Source organism: Narcine bancroftii, chromosome 9, assembly GCF_036971445.1.
Source record: "Narcine bancroftii isolate sNarBan1 chromosome 9, sNarBan1.hap1, whole genome shotgun sequence".
Taxonomy (NCBI): Eukaryota; Metazoa; Chordata; class Chondrichthyes; order Torpediniformes; family Narcinidae; genus Narcine; species Narcine bancroftii.
This window is the reverse complement of record NC_091477.1, coordinates 97,385,217-97,407,365: the sequence shown is the minus strand read 5'-3', so window position 1 is coordinate 97,407,365 and position 22,149 is coordinate 97,385,217. Positions and strand designations below refer to the sequence as shown.

Sequence of the window (22,149 nt, the reverse complement as noted above, 5' to 3'; positions counted from 1 at the left end):
CACGGGGGTAAAATTTTTCCTCCTTTTCCTTCAAAAATGGGGGGGTGTCACATTATACACAAATATTTACAGTAATTATTTTGCATTGGGCTTCACATGTAAAATACTGAAAACATCTCAATATTAATCAACACCTTTGGCCAAGAAGGAACAGTTTTTTTTAAACTGATGCAAAACAGGTTAGCAAACTGATGGAGCTAAAGGCCTTGACCTGATGGACTCCTTCCTTGGGAGTAGATATTGAAGATGCATTGATTATAATTTGCATTTATTCCCTGGATTCTGAGAAAACATGGAGGCTTCATAAAGGACATATGTAATGCCACTGTTTAAAAAAGGAAGGAGATAGAAAACAGGAAATAGGCCAATTAGCTTAACATCCGTCTATGGGAAAATGCTGGAATTCATTTTGTAATACATTTAGGAAATCTTAAGGCAATCAAGCAATATTTACTTGACTTCCTGAAAGGAAAATCATTTGTGATATATCTGCTAGAGTTCTTTAAGGATACAACAAAGAGGGTGGTGAAAGGGGAGCATTCTTCACCTCCAGACCACAATCAGTGAGGATTGGAAGGAGCATCTCTCAACAATCTCCATCAGTACCAGAGCACCGCAGTACTGCATTCTTAGCCCCCTGCTCTACTCACTTTACACCCTCGACTGGGTGGCTCGGTAGACAATAACACCATCTACAAATTTGCCAACAATATCACGGCTGTGGGTCGCACAAAAAAGGCAATGAGTCAGCATACAGAAGGGAGACTTGAAAACTTGGCTGAATGGTGCACCAACAACCACCAATGTCACCAAAACCAAGAACTGATTATTCACTTCAGGGTACGATCCAGTGATCATTGGGGGGGGAAATGAGAGGTGGAGAGCATGAGCAAATTTAAGTTCTTGGGAGTCACTATTATGAAGAACTCCCATTTTACTAAAATTGTGTTATCTCTGTGGGATAGTATAGACAGGAGGGACTGAATGGTCACAGTTAGCATTTAACACAAGCAAAAGTCACAGCCCAGCGATAATTTGATACATTGGAAGAACTGATAGGTTTTTTCATAGTTTCTTCCAGAATTGCAAAGACATGGTGATTTTGCAAAGTTTTTTGAAGCAGCTCGAGACCAGCCAATTTTGTGGAATTCGGAGTAAAGCATTCTCTGAATGACTGGAGCTTTTTGGTGGATCGACCTGTACCAGGAAGGTCTTTTTGGGAAGCAAAGTGCTTCATTTTGATTGTGACTTAGAGAAACTGCTTCATTTCAAATATGAGTAGTAGAGAAGTTACTCGGAGAGACTGGTGCCAGGGTCATGGAAGCTTTGCAGAAGCCGCCCAGTTTGAGTCTTGCCTACAAAAGGACCAGGGGTGATGCGACCACAGCTCGTGTGGACAGACATTTCTTCAAAGGCAATGCCACAAGTCCAGTCTTCCCATCAGTTCAACATTAATTCTAGGCATCAAATTTCAAAGGCCTACACTTCAACACTGAAGTTAAAAGACTGAACTTTGAAGTAATTTTCTATAATGGTTTGGGTATAATCACATATATACACACACACAACACCTGCACATAGCTGGGGATAGATTTAGTGTTAAGGATAGTTTAAAAGTTAAGATTATAGTTTAAGTTTGAAATAAAATTAGTGTTTTCAAATTAAACACTGATTCAATGCCTATTTGGTGCTCATTAAGCACTGTTCATAACACTATCTCGGAGGATCTTTCCTGGACCCAACACACTAACGGCATTGTGAAGAAAGCACATCAGTGCCTCTACTTCCTCAGGAGTTTGCAGAGGAATGTTACCTGTATGACATACCCTGGCAAATTTTTTTACAGATGTGGGGTGGGAAGTGCGCTGACCATCTGCATCACTGCCTGGTATGGGGACACCAATACCCCTGAGCGTATGGCCCTCTAAAAAGAAGTAGTACATACAAGAGCACAGGACTTCACAAACAAAACCCTCCCCACCGTCAGAGAGCAGTAACCATCATCAAGGATCCACACCACCCTGTGTTCTCGCTGCTATCATCAGGAAAGAGGTCTAGGTGCTACAAGACCCACTCCTCCAGGTTAAGGAACAGCTGCTATCCCTCCACCATTAGACTCCTCAACACTGAACACAATAAGGGACTCATTTCAGGACTCTTACTTTTGCATTTTATTAATGTTCTTTCTCTCTATATTGAAATTAGTTTACATGTGTATGTTATTTGCAGTTTTTTTTTGTATTATCATTAAGTGATAATTCTGCCTGGCACACAGTTAAAAAAAATCTCAGGGTTGTATGTGATGTCATGTATGTACTCTAACAATCAATCTAAAATCTATAGCACAGTTGTATTTCCAGGAGACATTCAATAAGGCGCCCACTAAAAAAAGGAACAATGACAATTTTAATAATATTTATTGGGTATTCCACTCCAGAGCAGAGCCACAGATTGTTCAGTCTTTCATGGACTTTGAATGTTGATAATGTCAGCAATTCCAAAGGCTATGAATAAATGGGTCTTAGTGTTGGGATCCATGCTCATTAACACCAGGAGAGTCATTTCAATAAATGTGAAAGGGAAGATATAAATGCTCCACAGCCGTGGAGAAATGAATTAAAAAAACTATGCTATAAATGCCCTGGAAAAGCACAGGGAGCAATGATCGCTAAGTGCAAATCTTTACATTTGGGACATTCAACTATTGTTCACATATGCCAGCTACTATTGTTTTGGTTACTAGAAAATAATACTATTCATTCATAATCAATGAAATAAATAACCAAAATACGATTTTTATTACCACCAATACACATTCTTAAATAGGTTTTTATGTCACAGTATTTTAAATAAGAATTCACCGTTCAGTTGTTATTTTCTAAAAACAATATTTTTGGTAGTAAATAAATATTTTTCAAGAGCACCAAGTAATCTGAATACACCTGGGATTGTGTGATCTCGGAAGTTAAGCAGACACAGGACTGGTCAGTACTTGGAGGAGGTACAGGTTTCTGTGAGGGACGCTGGACAAAGTGGCAACTGCCTTATGTGAAACAAAAGTTAAAGAATTTCATGTACGTTACATTCTAAATGTAGTATTACATGACAATAATGGAACCTTTACCTTTTTACTTAGCCAACACTGGTTCACCAAGATTTCTACAACACATATGAAGTTGAATTGTACAGCCCCCTGGTGACATGAGAAAGAACTTCAGGTATTTCATAGAACTTTACATTGAGAAGCAATCTATGTTCAGAACAAATTATAGACTCTTCAGATTTGGAACAGCACTAGTGAGAATGGGTCATTAAGTTATTCTGGTGTACATCACAGCAATTCCTTCAAGACAGGAAAAACATCTGGAATTGGTCAATTCCCTTTCCATGTTTCCCTTGTATTTTTATATTTGATTACGACACAGGATATTGAGAATATCACAGTTTTCAGACAGAGCATTCACACCAGATACATTTCCCCACTTATTTTTCTGTCATTTCCCTTTACGTATTCATAAAAACCCCTCAGATGTCCAACCTCTACTCTCATCTTGAAGGTAATTTACAGCAGCCTATAAATAAACACTTTTTAAGGACTGAGAACATCCACAATATTGCAGGAAGAACGTGTGAACTCCACTCAGACAACACCCTCAGGATCAATATAAAAATCTGACATTGTGCTACTTCCCAAAGATGGCTTCACCACAATACTAATAGTTTGAATCTAAATAGATCAAATTGCCAAGAACAGTAGTACTATCATGCAGAAATGTCTGACAAATTTGGTACAGAGATGCTGCTCTCAAATTATGTGAAAAGTAAAACAAAACATTAACAGCTAAAAAGACCAAAATAATTAAACAAAAAGATCCAACATCTAACATGCTGGAGGTCAGAAGAATACTCTAAAGGCTGAGTCTGCAGTGGCTCTCATTAGGAATGGCTAGCACATGTCACTATTACAGATTAGAGAGTACAGCAAGTATGAGAGAAATCCATTCATGTGGTTTTCAACTTTAAAAAAAAAACATCTTCAAAATTACAGACGTGCAACATATGGAAAATCTGGAAACTGTTTGAGTTTTAGATTCTATCTGGGATATCCGGTACAGCGCCATTATTTGTTTAAGGATAAAGGATCTAAGTTTTGATAAAGGTGCAGAGGATGGCTATGTGGGAGTATAATTAAGAAGGTCCTGATTGGTGGGACAAAGACATCCCCTGATCTGCTGTGAAAGTAGAGGATGCTATGTCTGAATGAAGAGTCTAACACTCTGTAGTGGACAACAGTTTGATACCAATGGTCTGCGGCCCAGGCATTTGCTTCCATATCTGCTTGTCAACCTTCACCCATGATTATTGTCAACCTTCACCCATGATTATTTCCATGTTTTCCCCATCTCTGATTCCTTCTTGGTTCTAGTTGTGTTATTGCAGCCAGATTCAGTGATGTTTTTCCTATTGTATGTAGGGGACAGAACATAATGTTGCTGGTGAGGAAGAAAAATTACTGAGATATAATCATTTCTGCCCAAGTCAAGAAAAGGCAGCACTGGGAGTAGAGGGAAGATGCAGGCAAATGAAAAACTGGACAGCAGTAGAATGAATCAAGCTCATTTTTAAAATAAGAGTGACCTCTTGTGGTGCTTCAGCTTATCCACATAACAGGCCAGCAAATATTAGCACAGGAACATGAGAGATCCGCAAGTTCCTCTGACCAGCCAAGCCCAAAGATGGAAAAAAGATCCGAAGCGTGAATCTTTGTTGAAAATATGTTTGTGATAACTGGCCTTGAATCAATTTGGTGACAACTGAACAAAATATACTTTATTTTCAATTCACTCAGACCTTACAATAGTCTGCATAACAGCCTTAATGCAATATTTTGTTTCTTCCGGAACCTATTTCCAATTGTTCAGAACTACCTATAATGATAAACTACATTCTTAAATTCATACTTGGAATTTGAATTCCAGACAGGCAATAAAATATTTATATTGTGTGATTAAGTTCATGATTGCAGTTTGGTGGGCCAACTTTTTAAAATGTATAAAGTGGAGAAAGTGGGGTAGAAAGAAGATATTTCTAAATATATAACATTAGGTGAAGTTTACAAACAACTTAACAATCCCATGATCCTTTTCAGCACTTTGTAAACTGTAGTATAATAGCAGTTGGCTCATTGGCAATAATGAGTTGCCTTACAGAGGAGGTTGGGAGGCTCGTAAAATGGTGCAAGAACAACAAACAGTCTCAACGTGGATAAAGCAAAGGAGATGTTGGTGGTCCACTGCACATCAATGGTTCTGTTGTAAAGAGTGGATAACACAAAATTCCTTGGTATGCATCTCATGGACAACCAATCCTGAACACACACCTCCTCATTAGACAAGCTCAGCTTCCAAAGGAGGTTGAAGGCATTTTACAGAATAGTTGAAAGTGTCCTGTCTGGCTGCATCATTGTGTGGTATGGTAGCTGCAAAGCATTGGACTAGAATTCCATACAGAGAATCATCAAAATGGTTGAGAAAATACTGGCACATCCCTGATAATATTGCTCAAATAATGAAAATCTTTTCCATTCATCACAAAGTATCTTTGACCTACTACCATTAGGAAGCTTCTTACTGCAGGCTGAGATTGGTGAACAGTATCCTATAACTGAGCAAATCATATGAGAGAGAGAGTGAGCAAGTGAATGAAAGGACGCGAGTGAAGAGTGTGTGAGGATGAGAAAGTGAGTGCGAATGAGGAAAGAGCATGAACGAGCAAAAACAAGTACAAAAACAAGAACAAGCGCACGCGAGAGCATTACAGCACAGAAACAGGCCACTTTGGCCCTTCTAGTCTGTGCCAAAACATTTTATTTGCCTCGTCCCACTGACCTGCACTCAGCCCATAACTCTCCATCCATGTACCTGTCCAAATTCTTCTCACTGCACACTTCCACCACTATGTGTGAAGAGGCTCCCTCTCATGTTCCCTCTAAATCTTTCCCCTTTCCCTCTTAACTCATGTCTTCTTGTTTGTATCTCACCTACCCTCAATGGAAAAAGCCCATCTACATTTACCATCTACCTCCTCATAATTTTAAATACATCTATCAAATCTCCCCTAATTCTTCTACACTCCAGGGAATAAAGTCCCAACCTGTTTAACCTTTCCCTTCAACTCAGTTCCTGAAGCCTGGGCAACATCCTAGTAATTATTCTCTGCATTCTTTCTATCTTATTGATATCTTTCCTGTGGTTAGGTGACCAAAAGTGCACACAATACTTCAAATTTGGCCTCACCAATGTCTTATACATTACCATAACATCTCAACTCCTATACACGATACTTTGATTTATGAATGTCAATATGCCAAAAGCCCTCTTTACAACACCATCCACCTGTGATGCCACATTCAGGGAATTATCTATCTGTATTCCCAGATCCCTCTGTTCTACCACACTCCTCAGTGCCCTACCATTTACCGTGCATGTCCTTTCTTGGTTTGTCCTTCCAAAGTTCAACACCTCACACTTGCCTGCATTAAATTCCATTGGCCATCTTTCAGCCCATTTTTCCAGCTTGTACAGATCCCAGTGCAAGCTTTGAAAACCTTCTTCGCTGTCCGCAGAACCTCCAATCTTAGTGACATCTGCAAATTTGCTGATCCAATTTATCAATTATCATCCAGATCACCGACAGATGTCAAACAACAGTGATCCCTGAGGCACACCACTAGTCACAGGCCTCCAGTCTGAGAAGTAATCATCTGCCACTATTCTATGGCTTCTCCTGTCCAGTTCACTACTTCACTAGCGTCTGAACCTTCTTGACTAACCTCTTACGTGGGATCTTGTCAAAAGCCTTACTAAAGCCCACGAGACAATATCCAGTCTTTCCTTCATCAACTCTCCTGGAAACCCTCGAAAAAATACAAGATTGGTTTAACATTGGTTTATCACGCACAAAGCCACGTTGACTATCCCTAATCAGTTTCTGGCTATCCAAATAATCATATATCTGATCTCTTAGAACACCCTCCAATAATTAACCTACTACTGATGTCAGGCTTGCCAGCCTACAATTTCCAGGGTTACTTTTTGATCCTTTTTAAAAATAACAATAACATGAGTTACCCTCCAAACCTCCGGCACCACACCCATGGCTAAGGACATTAAATATTTCTGCCAGAGCCCCTGCAATTTCTACAATAGCCAAGGTCAGAGGGAATATTTTGTCAGGCCCTGGGGATTTACCTACCCTTATTTGCTTTAAGGCAGCAAGCACTTACTCCTTCTTAAATCACTATAGGTTTCATGATCTTTCCCACTCCTCAGCTCAGTGTATGCTATATTTCTGTCCTGTTGCCACCCTGCTCCCTGTTAAAATATAGCCTCAGTGTACGAGCCCTCTGGTCTGTCCTAACTGATCACAACTGAGATACTTTCCCTGATGAGCAATCCCCACCCTTCCCCATTTCATATCCCCCCCCTCCCCCTCGTTCTATCATGTCTAAAGTAACGGAAGCCCAGAACATTGAGGTGCCAGTCCTGCCCCTCTAGCCACCAAGTTTCACTAATTGCCAGTGTCATAATTCCACGTGATAATCCATGCTCTTAGCTCATCTGCCTTTCTTCAATACTCCTTGCATTGAAATAGATGCACCTGAGAACATTTCCATCACATATAACCTGTTGACTTCTATGGGTGCCCACAATGTTAATATCATCTTTTCTCCTCCACTCCTCTATCTTCTCTGGTAATCTGGCTCCCATCACCCTCCAAATCTAGTTTAAACCCTCTGGAGCAGCACCAGGAAACCTTCCCACAAGGAATCGATATACGTTTACAACTGGGGGGAGGGGGGCTTAGATTTAAAGTGAAGGGAGTAAGATTTAAAGAAACCGGAGGGGCAAGTTTTTCCACATAGGATGATGGGTATCTGAAAAGGCTGCCAGAGGAGATGACAGAGGCAGGTACAATTGCAAGAAAATGAGATCAGCATAGATAGACATGGACAAGTTGGTCAATTTCTTTACTATACAGCTTTGTGCTTTCATGACACAGCCCAATATGCTCCACCCATGTCCAAAAGCATCACTGACAAAGATCATAGTGTCTCCATATTCTGCACTTCTGTTCAAGATTTCACTATCATTGGTCTCAAGCCCACAACTTGCAGCATAGGGGGCTGCTCATCAGGCCAGATCAATAGGCAGGGGATGCTAGGACATACAGCAAATGGATGTGTTGGCATCTCCAAGGGCATGTTCTAATCGTGTGACTCCATGAATTTCCCATGTCAGTTGGAAGTAACACCACTGTATATTTGGCAACCTTTCTTACTATCTACATACAGAAAATAACTTTGCGTAGAAGTGAATCATTGAAAAATTGAGAGTCAAGCTTGCCTCCAGCAATTTCCTGAGTTATCTTTTTATTTCTGTCCTGTTGCCACCCTGTTAAAATTCATTTCTGTAATTGTGTTTGGCTGTATATTGTTGCCTGACATGCCTCATTATTGTCAGAAAGACTCTGGCACATTGAAGCACCAGATGGGGTAAATCGAGGTAAGGATAAACAAAAGCAGATGAATAGCAGCATTGTGCATGATTAGTCTGTTCTGAATCTATGTGAGAGCGAGTATAGCATAGAAGCTAGAGATGGCATACGACTGGCAGTCTCTGTAAGCAGTAGACTAATGCTTGGTGATGGGAGCTCAGTAGGAGCTGCAGGTTCAGACTAGTCAGATAGAAATGGGGAAGGCAATACATTGCAAGCTTGAAAATGCAGTAGGAAAGGGTAGGAAGAGATGGGTCAACTGCAGAAGAGGAAATTAAGAAACATACAAATAGACCATTCAGCTTCATGAGCCTTGAAGTGTGCAATTTAATTTTGATGACCCGTATCTTAGCAACAACCTTCGTTTCATAATCTTAAATTAATAACTTTCCTTAGGTGCATTGTTACAAGATCTCCTAACACCTCCAGCCTATAGATTACTACAAACATTTCCTTACTGGATCTGCTAAATTCCTCTGCATTTTAGCTGCCATCGTTTTCACATTTTTTGGATCTTTAATTTCAAATCACAGCCAAAGTTTTAAGCCTTATTTAAACAATTACAAATCCTTATATCCAGAGTGGTTATTCGGATACATCAGTGATAACTGAAGTTGGAACAGAATGAGGACATTACACTTCACAAGTCAAATTATTTAAAGTACAATTTCAATATCCCTCCAACCACCCATCCCTTCCTCAATCAAATCAGTTGTTACAATGGAATAATTATTGGGCAAAATTCTCACTAGCTACAATTGAATCTTTCAATTTTTTTTCCTCCAATAAATTTCTTCTTATTTCCATGCAACCACTTGATTTCCAGGTAATATACAGCTTTATCTTCAACACAGATAAATTAAAACCTTCAGAGTGACCAGAAATTATTCAGCCAGAACAGATAAAGATGTCATTCCATATTTTGGCTTCAATTTTTCTGGATCTGTGGATGATTATCCAATGTCACTGCCATATTTCTCTCTTCCCTTTAGAGCTATGTAACAAGGCCAGAACTCAAGTAATTCCATTGGAATCTCTTCTTGCCCTGGACATATGCTTCCCAGATCCTCTTACATCATTGCAAATTCCACAAAGCACTGGCTTCCATTTTCTACATGTATCAAGTTGATTCAGAAATTAATAGCTGAATGTCAATTACGTGCTTGGTTCATTGCAGCCAAGTCATTTTTAATCTTATTGTCATCTCACAACAATAGCTTCTAACTTGTAATTTCTACTTATTCAAATTAAACATGCTCTATATTAAAAAAACATTTTCAAAACAAAGCCATAATTTGCATTTAATCAATAAATATAATTTAAACTGTTAATATGAATGATTAAAAATGAACCTGAAAATTGAGAGATGGATCTTTGGAGGACAAACTGGATGGTCAGCACATTCCCCTTCAGGAAAAAAAGGTCATTATCAGAGGACATAAGTGCAGCATAGCCTGTTACAATTAAAAGTTTACCTCTAGCTATCTTTTATTCTTTCTGTCGCTCAAGAATTCAACTAAAGAGGGTGGAAATGTTGAATTTGGTCTCAGAGTGGGAACTGTTTCTCCTGCTAGACAGTTATTTTAGGCAGAGTCTGTATGAAGGGATCTTCCATGCACTGTCAATAGAGAGCAATCTACTCAAAATTGGTCTAAATAATACTCCAATGTCAATAATGTAATACCCTCATTCTTTAATATTGAGAGTACAAAACCACAACAGGCAGGAGACAATTTAACTAAGAGCAAATCCAACAAAAGAGTTTACACATATACCTTTGAACACCTAATTTTTTTTTTTAAAACCGCCCCCCACCCCACCCAAGGTACCAGAGACTGTATGGTCTTCACCAATTTGTGCTTAATTTTGGGCAAAAAGTAGCTAAAATCCCCAAAACAATTAATGCATGAATTCAAAATTGACAATTTCTATTCCACTGAATTCTGACAAATAACTGAGCTGATGAGCCAATGTTGTTACTGTAAGGATGTAAAAGGTTAAGTATTTCTCAAATAGGAAATCATCGCTGGCCAGGCAATTAAAGGAGCAGAGGATAAGAGAGAAAAAAGTGTTCTTACAAATTGTATTCCAGTTCAATTACTGACTTTGTGATGGAAGTAACATTCAGAGTTCTACAGCATGGAAAACAGCCCTTCATCCCATCCCCCCCCCCCCCCCCCCCAACTGAACCAACTTGTTCCATTCACCTATATTCCTCTAAACCTTTCCAAACCAGACATCTGTATAAATATCACTGAACATTACAATTGATCCTGTTCCAACCACTTCCTCTGGCAGCTCATTTATATCCTGCCATCCTCTGTGTGTTGAAGGTGCCCCTATCCAAATCTATTCCCTCTAGTTTTAGATTTCACTACCCTGAGGAAAAGGCTTTAAAATGCACCTTATTTATGCTCATTATTTTATAAACCTCACTACCATCCTGAGCCTCCTATATTCTGAGGGGGGGGGGAGGGAAGGAAAGGGGGAAAAGAGGAGTCTCAGTCTATCCCATTGAGTTATAAATTCAAGCCTATCCGACTTGGTGACATTCTCATGAATCTTTTCTGTACCCTTTCCAGCGTAATGATATCATTCTCATGGCTGGGTGATGAAAATAGTGCTCAATGCTTCAAGTGTAGTCTCATCAACGTCTTGTATAGTTGTAACATGACACCCCTGTTCCTGTAATGCCCTGATAAAGGCAAGCAAACCATATGCCTTCTTCCCCACCCTGTCTGCTAATGTTACCACTTCCATGGAACTATGTACCTGCACCTTTAAGTCTCTGTTTTACAACAGACCACAGGGCCCTACAATTCACTGAGTACTAGTCTGGTTTAACCTACTGAAGTGCAACACCTTGCACTTGTTAGTTAAATTCTAACTTCCATTCCTTGGCCCTCTTTCCCAGTTCATCTAGACCTTGTTGACATCTTAGGTAAATTTCATTGCTGCTCACTATCCCACCAATTTTACTTTGTCTTTTAAGTCATTAATATGGATGATTAAAAAAAATGGACAGCACTGATCCTGTGGCACACTACTGGTCACATGCTTCAGTCTGAGTAACAACCTTCTAGTCGGTACAACCATCTATCGCTACCACAACCATCTATCTCTACCATAAGCCAATTCTACATCAATTTGACCAGCTCAATCTATATCCCAAACAAATTGGCCTTCTAAATCAGCTTATCATGGGGAACCTTATCAGAGGCCTTGCTAAAGTCCACAAAGACAACCTTTACTGCCCTGCCCTGAAGTATCTTCCTGGTCACCTCTTCAAAAAAACTCAATTAAATTCAGACGACACAATTTTGCATGCACAACCCCATGCTGATTATCCCATATCAATCATTGACTTTCCAAATGCTGGCAGATCCTGTCTTTCAGAATCCCCTCCAGGAACTTAACCACAGCTGATGTTAAGCTCACTCGTCTATAGTTCCCTGGCTTGTCCTTGCAGCCTTTTTAAAATAAAGACATTTACATATGGTCATCTCCATTTCAGGACCAAGGTAGTGGCTACTGGTTCTCACAAAGCTTTGACTAAGTTTTCTCCCATACTTCAATTCTATTCTGAGTTCCTTCAACTGCTCTTACTGCTACTTCATGACAAGTGCTGCTCATATGCCTTGGTTCTTATTCAACAACTAATATTTCTCATCACAATTGAAGGTCCATTCCATTCCCTTCTCCCCACTCCTAGGACCAGGAAGAGTCTTTCCCTCACTTTCTATCCCACTAACCTATAGATATTAATGAAACTACTTTTTTCACACATATTCAATATGACATTACTGGGTACATTGTTCCCTCTTGTCCCTCCCCCCCTCAAATCGGCCTTCCCATTTTTGCCAATACTCATACCCCTTCCTATGACACAAGAGCCAACCTCCATACTTGCAACACACACATGCTTAATGAGGATTTCTGAATAAAAGTATTAAATACTTAATGTTTGGTCTTCTGGATGAAAACAATACTGTACTACCCATGCATGCAATAGTGCTGGGAGAAGTGCAAAGCAATCAATTTGCTGCTGTGATCTTTCTTACCTCCCAGTGATAGTGACACTGTACAGAATTTGAATTGAACTTTGAAATCTCCAGTGACATTGCCCTATCCTATAGATTAAAATCCTTTAAATTTTTTTTAAAAATCCTTAAAATTATCTAAATCTAACTTGTTTAATACTGCATGTTAATAAGTTGTAAACTCAAAACGTTATATTGAACTGATTATATACAGTACAAATTAACTGCATTTGACTTTAATACAGAAGCAACAGCCTTTATTTCAATCAGACTGCAATGTTGCTCAGCCCTCTCATTAGTTCATGAAGGATTATAACTGTATATGTATTTAACACACGAGGAGTATTTTACACTTTGTTACAACTGATGAATATATAACAAAAGTAAAAGGAACTAAATAATTAACAGAATAAACTTGAAGTGCAACGACATATAATACAAATTATGGAAGCAAAGCAGTGTATCCAGATTCAAAACAAGTAGCAATTGAATATACAACATTGGTCTCAAGAAAAAAAACAGTACTGTCACTGTTCATTCTTCTTTCACAAGAGTCTTTTTTTTTGCACTGAGTCTTGCTCACTTCAATCTTCCAAATAATTTCTGAAGAACCCAAATTGCCAGTTGACATCCAGATAGAGCTGGTCCATTGGTCATGGGGGTGAAAAGTGTCTCATCCATCTGTCATCAGCAAGACATTTGATACTAAACTGCAGACAATTCACTTCAGACGTAGAAAAGTCTGACTTTGGAAGTACTTACGAGGAGATCATCGTCATAGAATTTGGTCTCTATGACAACATTACCACTGTTGGTAAAATAAAGAAGTTGTAAGCTTAAATACTGTGGTAAATGGCATTGAACAAAACTACAATGAAGACAAAAAAAACTCAAGTTTTGAAGATAAAGAAACAGTTAATATTGCAGGTGAATGACCTTTCATTGGACATGCCTGAAAATAAAGATAGACATGTAGGAGAGTAGGAGCAAGAGTGAGATGAAAAAATGAAATAGAAGACCTGTAAAAGCGTATAAAATCTGATAGATTAAACAATAAATATAGGTATACCCTGCTTTACAAATACTCGCTTTACAAAAATTTGCTTTTACGAAAATAGCCTTCAATAAGTAGTGATTGGCTCTTTGCTTACAAAAAGTTTCATAGGAATGCTCCAATTTGGAAAAGCAGGGTATACTTGTAATGGGTAATGTTAATAGACAACAAAAGTCCAGACACAGAAATAGGGAATTATCCAAATTACCAAATAAATGTGGAAGGAGTAATAGAAATTAGAAATAAACATTCCTATAAAACTGAATGTTAGATTCAATTGTTGAGATGCAAAACTGTATATAACTGTTCCATTAGCAAATACAACAGTTTAGGAATCCTTGGACTGACTGATCAGAATGGGAAAGAAAAGCAGCTATACTTGTGAACTAAATAGCAAATTAGTTACCTAACATACCATATATTTTGTCTTTCCAAGTTGGAGGACACCACACCGTGATTAATGATACAAAATTTAAAAACTAAGCATATGTAGAAAAAGTGTTTGGACAGTAGGAAGGGCAAAGGTCAGGCATCACTGTGTGAGCAAGTGTCACAGGAAGGGGTATTACCAGAGATAGGAAGGCCAATTGGGGTAGTGGAGGAAAAATGGAAAAGAGAAAATGTACCTAGTAGTGACATCATATTGGATGTGTCTGAAACTGCAGAGGGTAATTTCATCAAATTGACTGAATATAATAGGCTGGTGGGATAGAAAGTGAGGGAAAGACCATCTTTTCCTGGTCCAAGGAATGGGAAGAAGGGCATGAAATGGAGTGAACCTGGTTGAGATGTCTTTCATTTATAATCAGAATTAGTAATTGAATGCAAACCATGGAATAGGATTAGCACATAATGGAAGTAGCAGTAAGAGCAGATGAAGGAACTCTGAGAATAGAATTGAAAAATAGGAGAAAACTTTTGTGGGAACCAGTAGCCACTACCTTGGTCCTGAAATGCAAAAAGAGTTGGAGATGACCATGTGTAAATACAAGAGGAGTGAAAATGATCATAAAGATTCAATGAGAAAGGAAATGGACTAACACTGTTGTCAATGTATTGAAAAAAAACGGTGAGGGTAGGTACCTTTGGAAGGTCAATTGAAAATTTTCTGAATAAACAATGGATCTACCAGGACAAACTATTTTAGATCATCAAGAGGAGATAGTAGTGGGTTGGTGTGGATGCAGAATTATGACATTGGAGTCTTTGGAGCAGCGATCTCTGAAAGCAATGAAATCAGTGATTGTCTTGAAATAATATTCTGATGTTGACCCCGTAATGGTTAAGAGTGCCCTTGCCAAAGGCTCAATGACAAAACTGGGTTTGGTTTCTTCAAGTAACATGCATCAATAATAAGACTGATATCATAAGGTATAAATAATCTGATGGCAGAAGCCCTGCAATTTTCTACAAAAATTCATCTAGGCAATCTTCTTAAAATCTGTTACTTGCCATTTTTTAATCATTTGAAGTGGGAATATGAAATTGAAAAAACCTTTTTTTTTATATATATAAAAAAAATAGACAACCATGCCATTTCCTGTGGAAATTGGACCAGGTACTCACTGTCAGCATTGACCCCAACATTGGTGTCATATCGCTATCATATCTCATGAGTAGGATGACAACATCCGCAGCAGGGGTTTCTGACTTGCTGACAGAGATTGGATTGTCAAGTCATGTCAAGGGAGAAAATCATACCACAACTTGATAATTTTACACAATTTAAAGAATCCTGTTGTGTCATGATTTTTTTACTTGCTTGTTAGTGTTCTTTTTTTTTAAAATTTGATGATTAAATTTTGGTCTTTGAGCTGGTCTCAGATTTTACCATATGTTGGTGACATAGAATCCATAGAACAGGGGTGGCCAAACTTGTTTAACACAAGAGACAAACAATAAGCTTCAGATGTTTGAGAACCGCAATAACGCAATCCGAAGCCACACCCATTAAAACTTCCATTGTGTGCACCAGCTCATACGATTCCTGTCTCAGCCAACATATTTCCATGAGTCGCACATGATACGTCAAAAAGCCACATGTGGCTCATGACCTGAATTTTGGCCATCCCCACTACAGAAGAACAAGTTTGCAATTACACAGAAAACTTTAAATAATACATTTTTTATACCTCCGTGAAACAAAACAAGAACTTCACAAGACAATGTAATTACTATAATTGCAACAACAATGTAATTCAAATCAACTCAAGAAGAATATTTTTTGTTAAAACTAGGAATAGGAAATGGATAAACAATCAGATCCATTCTTGGGCAAAATAGCTAAAACGAAAGCAGATTATAAGTAGGAACTTGGTGCTCCATGAATTCTAGATCCATCTGGTCAGATAACTGGCTCACTCAGGATTCAACCTTCAAAAGAATGGAGTTAGATATAATAAATCTATTTCAATGACCACTTCACCTGCACTTGCATACAGTCACAGGGAGAATGTGCAAAGATAGTACCCAAGGTCAGGATTGAACCTTGGCTTTTGAAGTGCTAATTGTTGTGCTCTGTGCAAGCCCTTCACATTCTCTAAATAGAGCATACTTGAAGGATTCAATACAAGCCCAGCACATTTTTTTCAAAATTCCATCCCTATGCTTTATTAAGATATCATTAATCTTAGTCGGACTTTTAAACATTTCCTGATGGGCTATTACACGCATTGGCTTGAAATGGATCAGCTACCTAATTTGAGTGATTAGAGAATAGCACGTTTAAAAGTGATACTTGTCCTAAAGAAAGCACAAAAACATATTTGAGGCTCAAGTATAGCTGAGGAAACTTTAGAAAGCTACAATTATAAAGGATGATGTCAGACACTGATTCTTTAAATAGCATTTTGAACCTTTGCAACAATACTGACGACAGAAAAATACAACAAGTTCTTGAATAACTGTCAATTGGTTTGTGTTCCGTATTCAAACTAAAATGTTCTCGGATTTAGTGATTCAAACACAATCTTATATTTGATTTGTGGCAATTTTCTATACCTTTGATTTTGGATTCCTGCTTAGATCATCCAGTTATTCTAGAACTCTAAAAGTTTCCATGGCAGATGTAAATCATAAAATAGACAAGTTGTGATGGTACCCCAACTTTGTCATCGACATTAATACAGAATACAAAGACTGACACGACAACTTTCATTCAACATGTTGCATCTCATGCCACTCCTGCTGTCTTTCCAAATAACAACTTGGAATATCAAATGTATACTTCTCACCTTTGAAATAAAATTCAATATTGATATTTCAGTTTATCATTAATATTTGAAAAATACAGCACACAGTATGATACTGCAATTACTATAATAGTTCAGTGTAGATTTGACGAAGAACGATCAGAATTTATAGTGTTGAGCATATTACGAAATTCATCGTTTTGTAGCAGCAGCACAGTGCAAACATTTATATAAACCACTTACAAAATAAAAAAGAGCGTAAGAAAATAAATGGCTCGTAAGGTATGTCCATCATTCATTGTTCATTCAGGAATCTGATGGCAGATGGAATAAGCAGTCCTTGTGCTGCTAAATGCTCATCTTCAGGCTCCGGTATCTTTCAACCCGATGGTATCAGAACGAAGAGGGCATGGCCTAGGAGGTGGGGATCCTCAAGGATAGAGGCGGTTTTCTTAAGACACCGCCTCTTGTAGATGGTGCCCGTGATGTCGCAGGCCGAGTTAACAACCCTCTGGAGTTCTTCTGGTCTTGAGCGCCGGCACTTCCATACCAGCCAGAATGCTCTCCATGGTTCCTGTAGGAGTTTCCGAGTCTTTGGTGACATTCCGAATCTCCTCATATTCCTTCCAAAGTTTAGCTGTTGACGAGCCTTCTTCGTGATTGCATCAACATGGAGGTTCCAGGCCAGATCTTCAGAGATGTTGACACCAAGGAATTTGAAGTTCTTGACCCTCTCCACTGCTGACCTCTTGATGAGGACTGGTTCGTGTTCTCCTGATTTCCTCCTGAAGTCTACAATCATCTTTGATTTTGCTAACGTTGAGTGCAAGGTTATTGTGACACCACTCAACTACCTGATCTAGCTCCCACCTGTACGCTTCCTCGTGGCTGTTTGTGATTTTGCGACATCTGTGGTGTCATCGGCAAATTTGTGATGGGTGTAGAGCGAGTAGAACAGTGGGCTAAGCTTGAATTCTTCAGGTGTGCTTGTGATGGTCGTCAGTGAGGAGATGTTGTTTCTTATTCATACTGACTGGGGTCTTCTGATGAAATCAAGGATTCAATTGTAGAAAGGGGTGGAGGTCCAGGGTTTGGAGCATGTTGACCAGCACTGAGAGAATAAATGGTGTTGAAGGCTGAGCTGTAGTCTATGAAGAGCTGCTGTATGTATGAGTTGTTGTCTAAGTGTTCCAGAGCTGAGTGGAGAGCGAGTGCTATTACATCTGCCATGGAATGATTGTGCCAGTAGGTGAGAAATTAAATGTGACAATACTTAATGAAGTGAAAAAGAACCCATCTTAAATAAAATAAACTTTCAAAAGAAACTTTGAAGTAGAGAATCAGCATAAAATGGAAATAACGAGGCCCAAATTGTTGGTTACCCTTGGATGCTGCATGACCTGCTGAGTTTCTCCAGCACATTTGTGCATGGCACTCAACCCCAGCATAAGCAGACTTTTCTTTAAATGGAAATATCTTCATCCAATAAATGAAAATGACACTGGATACATTCAGCAGTTCAAACAGCATCAATAGTGTTAGAATAAGAGTTAACAAGTGTTGGTGGGGGGGGGGGGGGCACAAGCAGTTTCAGTCTTCAGATTTTGACCATTGCCATTATTCTCTCTTTTGTTTCAGATTTCCATCATGCAAAATAATTCACAGTTGGCATAACTATGAATTGCTTCTTTCTGTGCTAAATCTTTGCTAAATGATTCAATGAAAAGAAAATTTGGAACTCTAATAGGTACAAAACAAAATTGATGCAAGACTCTTGAAGGGCAATTACTCAAAAGCATGGAAAGTATTCAGTGATATCAATATTTGAAATAGAAATGTAGTAATATAAAAACTGTAAGAAAATGAAAGGAAACAAGCCAGTAACAGATGGTCATGTGCCCCTTCATAGCCAATCCACACAAATGTTCATGTTGTTCAATGACAAAAATGTAAAACACATAAGGCACACTTCAGGATACTTACGTTAAAACATTAGCTGGCATCATTTGAGATTCTGGTGCTGCTTCTATTAATGATTGCCAAGTGTTTGTTGAATTAGGGATGACAAAGCCAAATTCGAAATACCATTCTTGTAAAAAAAGTTTCAAGACAATTAGCTACAACAAATACCATTTCTCATTATAATCCTTCACATCATTTTACAAGGTCTCTTCTGGTTTTTCAATTGTGTACTACAGGATATGAAGCATTAATCAATTCTTAATATTTATGTCTATCTCAATAACGTTCCTTATTACTGCTTGCACAATAAGCATTCTCTCAATAACCTTCCAAGAAATCCTCACTTCACCTATACAACTGAAAACCCGTTAAACAGATAGCTATCTCCTTGTATTATATTCCACCTTTTCTCCCCTCAGTGGATAATGGAAATGACTGACTTTGCTTTAGAATTTGAATATAATTAAAGAACTAGAAAAGCCAGTAAATCCAGGAAATAAGATGAAGTATTTCCTTTTCCCAAGAGTGATTTAAGCCCAATAGAAAAGTATACCAGCTTGGAAATTTGTATCTACTAAAAATATGGCGCTGCTGCTGTGCAGACCTGGGAGAATGAAAAGTGAAGATACAGCACTACTCCTAAGGGTTCAAACTGCATGGTCCTAATGCTGGCAGCTCCAGATTGGCTCTAAACGGCCTGTTAAAGGATCCTGCAACTGTGGTGGTCTGGGCCCAAGATGGCAATGCCTGTGTTTGGCAGCAGCCACGAGGGGTTGCAGACTCCCAGTTAAAAGCGGACTGGTGCAGGGCAGTAGAAATGGGCAATGAACCCCCCCGCTCCCACCCCATTGAAAAGGAGAGGCATGGTAGATAAGCCTACAGGTCGGTGACCATAGCAGCAGACCAGCGAGGAGCTCAGCAGCTGAAAGACCCGACTGGGAAGGCTACAAAGCAGCAGAGCAGCAAGTAGCACAATGGCTGATGGACACACTTAGACTTCAGGAGACTTACAGATGAGGGATCTGAATGGGCTGTAGGCTGCTGGCAATTAGCTCATGGGAACCAGGGATTAGAGAGGTTACAGAGGGAAAGATGGGCTGCTAAAGAGCCTTAGGTGCTGAAGGCTTCTTGATCATGTTGGTTTGGATCTGGAGCTTGGGTTGCCAGTGATGGTGTGCAGTTGCAGAGGATGTGTGAACACTGGAGACGAATTCACGGATACTCAGTGACTCTGAAGGGACTCTCTTTTGCTTGTTTTTCTCTTTTTTGGGGCCAGGCAAGGGTCATGACAACTCTATTTGCCTTATGGCAGACAAAAGTTATATTGCGTATGTTACGTTTTTAAATGTATTATTACAAAACAATAAAATGACTCCCAAAGAAATTAAACAATTATTGAAGGCTGTATTTATGAAAATTCATTTATGGTAATATGAATCTGAAGTCAAAGAATCCATATCTAGTCATACACAGCACAAGAGACTGGCTTTTCAGCCCAGCTCATTACATGCTTTTTATGCCCATTTGCCTGCATCAGGTCAACTTGCTTGTTGCATTTCTCTATTGCATGAATTGATGGTATTTTTTAAAATGCAGACCATTATTATTGTAACATTAAAATGAAATTCTAAGAAAGATAATCACCTTCTACGCATTGTCCTTTGAAGAAAACTTTTTGTTCTAGCCTGAATTTTTCCATCTGTTCGGATGAGGAAAAGTTTAATTCTCTGGAAACAGCGTTACATTTCAGGATCTTTTTAGGAACTCGAGCTGCATGGAAATCAAAGCAAAGATTTTGGTTCATAGTCATATTATAAATTCTAATTCTGAATTATTCATTAGGTGTAAAATCAACAATGAGTTGTCCCAGTTGGTGGTGAAAGGAGGTAGGCATAGAAAATGTATGAAATCAAAATAAGTGTTCGGGTTAATCACAAAATAGCCAGAGAAAATTCACAGCTATGACGCAGGTTATACAAGAAATAAAATAAATAATTTGGATCAGAACAGAGTTCGAGGAAAACAGATTATGCTCCTCTACAATAAAAGAAGAAAATAAAAACACAATACAACAAAGAATGCATTTTGGTGCTTTTTTTCTGCCTCCATTGGCATCACTTTATAATTCAATAAACACCAATTGATGACATTTGTGAGGGGGAGGGGAGGAAATCAGAAAGGTTGGAAAATATTTCAGTTCAATGCTGGCATAAAAGGGACAAATAGATTTTTTAAAATTTCTAGATAGAATTGTCTCTTGGTTTAATGTTTCACAATTTGTGAATGTGAGATCCCAGGTTTTAGGGGTCCTCAAGAATAGAAACTGAAAAAAAATGCTGGGGATTCTTGGATACATGGTTGGTTACCCCTCAAGGTACAAAAATACTGAGAATGCAGGCTAAACCACTGGTTCTCAACCTTTTTCTTTCCACTCACATACCACTTTAAGTATTCCCAATGCCATAGGTGCTCTGTGATTAGTAAGGGATTGGTTTGTATGTTGGTGGAAAGAAAAAGTTTGAAAAACCACTGTTTTAATCGTACCGAATTGACTCCTGGATGGTTTCATAACTTCAAAGGAAATGGGCCAATGACAATTTTTCTCAAGCAAAATATTTCAGTGACAATTGGGTCTAGTGATTCTCAAACTTCCCTTTCCATTCACATACCACCTTAAGCAATCCCTTACTAATCATTGAGCACTGATGGCATAGGGATTACTTAAAGTGGTATGTGAGTGGAAAAAAGGTTGAGAACCACTGGGCTAAAGGGTCTGTGATGACATGATATTTGTTCCTCAGCTCGACTTCCAATTATGGTACAGTTCTTATTTTATTATGCCGAGCTATAAGCTGTCTTTGTCTCCTTATCCTTTGCAGTTCTGCCATTTCCTGAGATTCACTGTGGAACTCTGCTCTTTGGCTCCTGAAAGGAAACCCTTTCTAATCTTCATCAACACCTTCTACACATAAGCTGTTTGGCATAGCCCATTCATAATAGCAGACCCTTTTGCTTTTATTATTACTGAATAATTTGTTGTTGAAAACTGCACCCTAACTGCGAGAATGGCAGGATATGTATATCCACAATTTAAATTCTTTTTCACTCCAGTTTCTATTCAATATGTAACAGGGATTTAGGTTTTAACCAAATTCTCAGCAGATGAACAACTCCTCCTGCATCTTGCAACAGTGGTTGTACTAACTCTACTCAATTACAAAATGTACCAGAATCCGCGAATAAGCAAAAAGAGCAGGGTCAGTATTCGGGACTGAGATTGGTAAATGTTTGCTTTAAGACAGCAAACACCTTTTTTAATCTGCATCGGCTGCATGACTTCAAGGCA

The 22,149-nt window shown here is 38.7% G+C and overlaps 1 protein-coding gene and 1 long non-coding RNA gene across 13 annotated transcripts in view; one reads left to right on the top strand and one right to left on the bottom strand.

Annotated features, from left to right (window-relative positions):
* The window catches only part of pde6d (phosphodiesterase 6D, cGMP-specific, rod, delta), a 191,478-nt gene that overhangs the window by 146,062 nt on the left and 23,267 nt on the right, over window positions 1-22,149 (bottom strand). For 4 of the 6 annotated variants that reach the window (XR_011344211.1, XR_011344213.1, XR_011344212.1 and 1 more), the window contains exons 3-5: window positions 20,448-20,573; window positions 18,825-18,930; window positions 9,909-9,963 (exon numbers count right to left, since the gene is read on the bottom strand). Coding sequence is in view for 2 of the 6 variants with exons in the window: in XM_069896998.1 (XP_069753099.1) it covers window positions 13,323-13,404; window positions 18,825-18,930; window positions 20,448-20,573 (314 nt within the window). In the remaining 4 variants the exon portion in view is untranslated. Of the gene's footprint in view, window positions 1-9,830; window positions 9,964-12,831; window positions 13,405-18,824; window positions 18,931-20,447; window positions 20,574-22,149 lie in introns of those variants that run through there. The other 2 variants (XM_069897000.1, XM_069896998.1) reach the window with 2 other exon arrangements.
* LOC138742501 (uncharacterized) overlaps window positions 1-22,149 on the top strand; it is a 46,908-nt gene that overhangs the window by 5,005 nt on the left and 19,754 nt on the right. For 3 of the 7 annotated variants that reach the window (XR_011344221.1, XR_011344216.1, XR_011344220.1), the window contains exon 2: window positions 3,137-3,218. This is a non-coding gene — a long non-coding RNA (uncharacterized lncRNA). Of the gene's footprint in view, window positions 1-3,136; window positions 3,219-4,474; window positions 5,030-9,548; window positions 9,807-18,479; window positions 20,392-22,149 lie in introns of those variants that run through there. The other 4 variants (XR_011344219.1, XR_011344217.1, XR_011344215.1 and 1 more) reach the window with 4 other exon arrangements.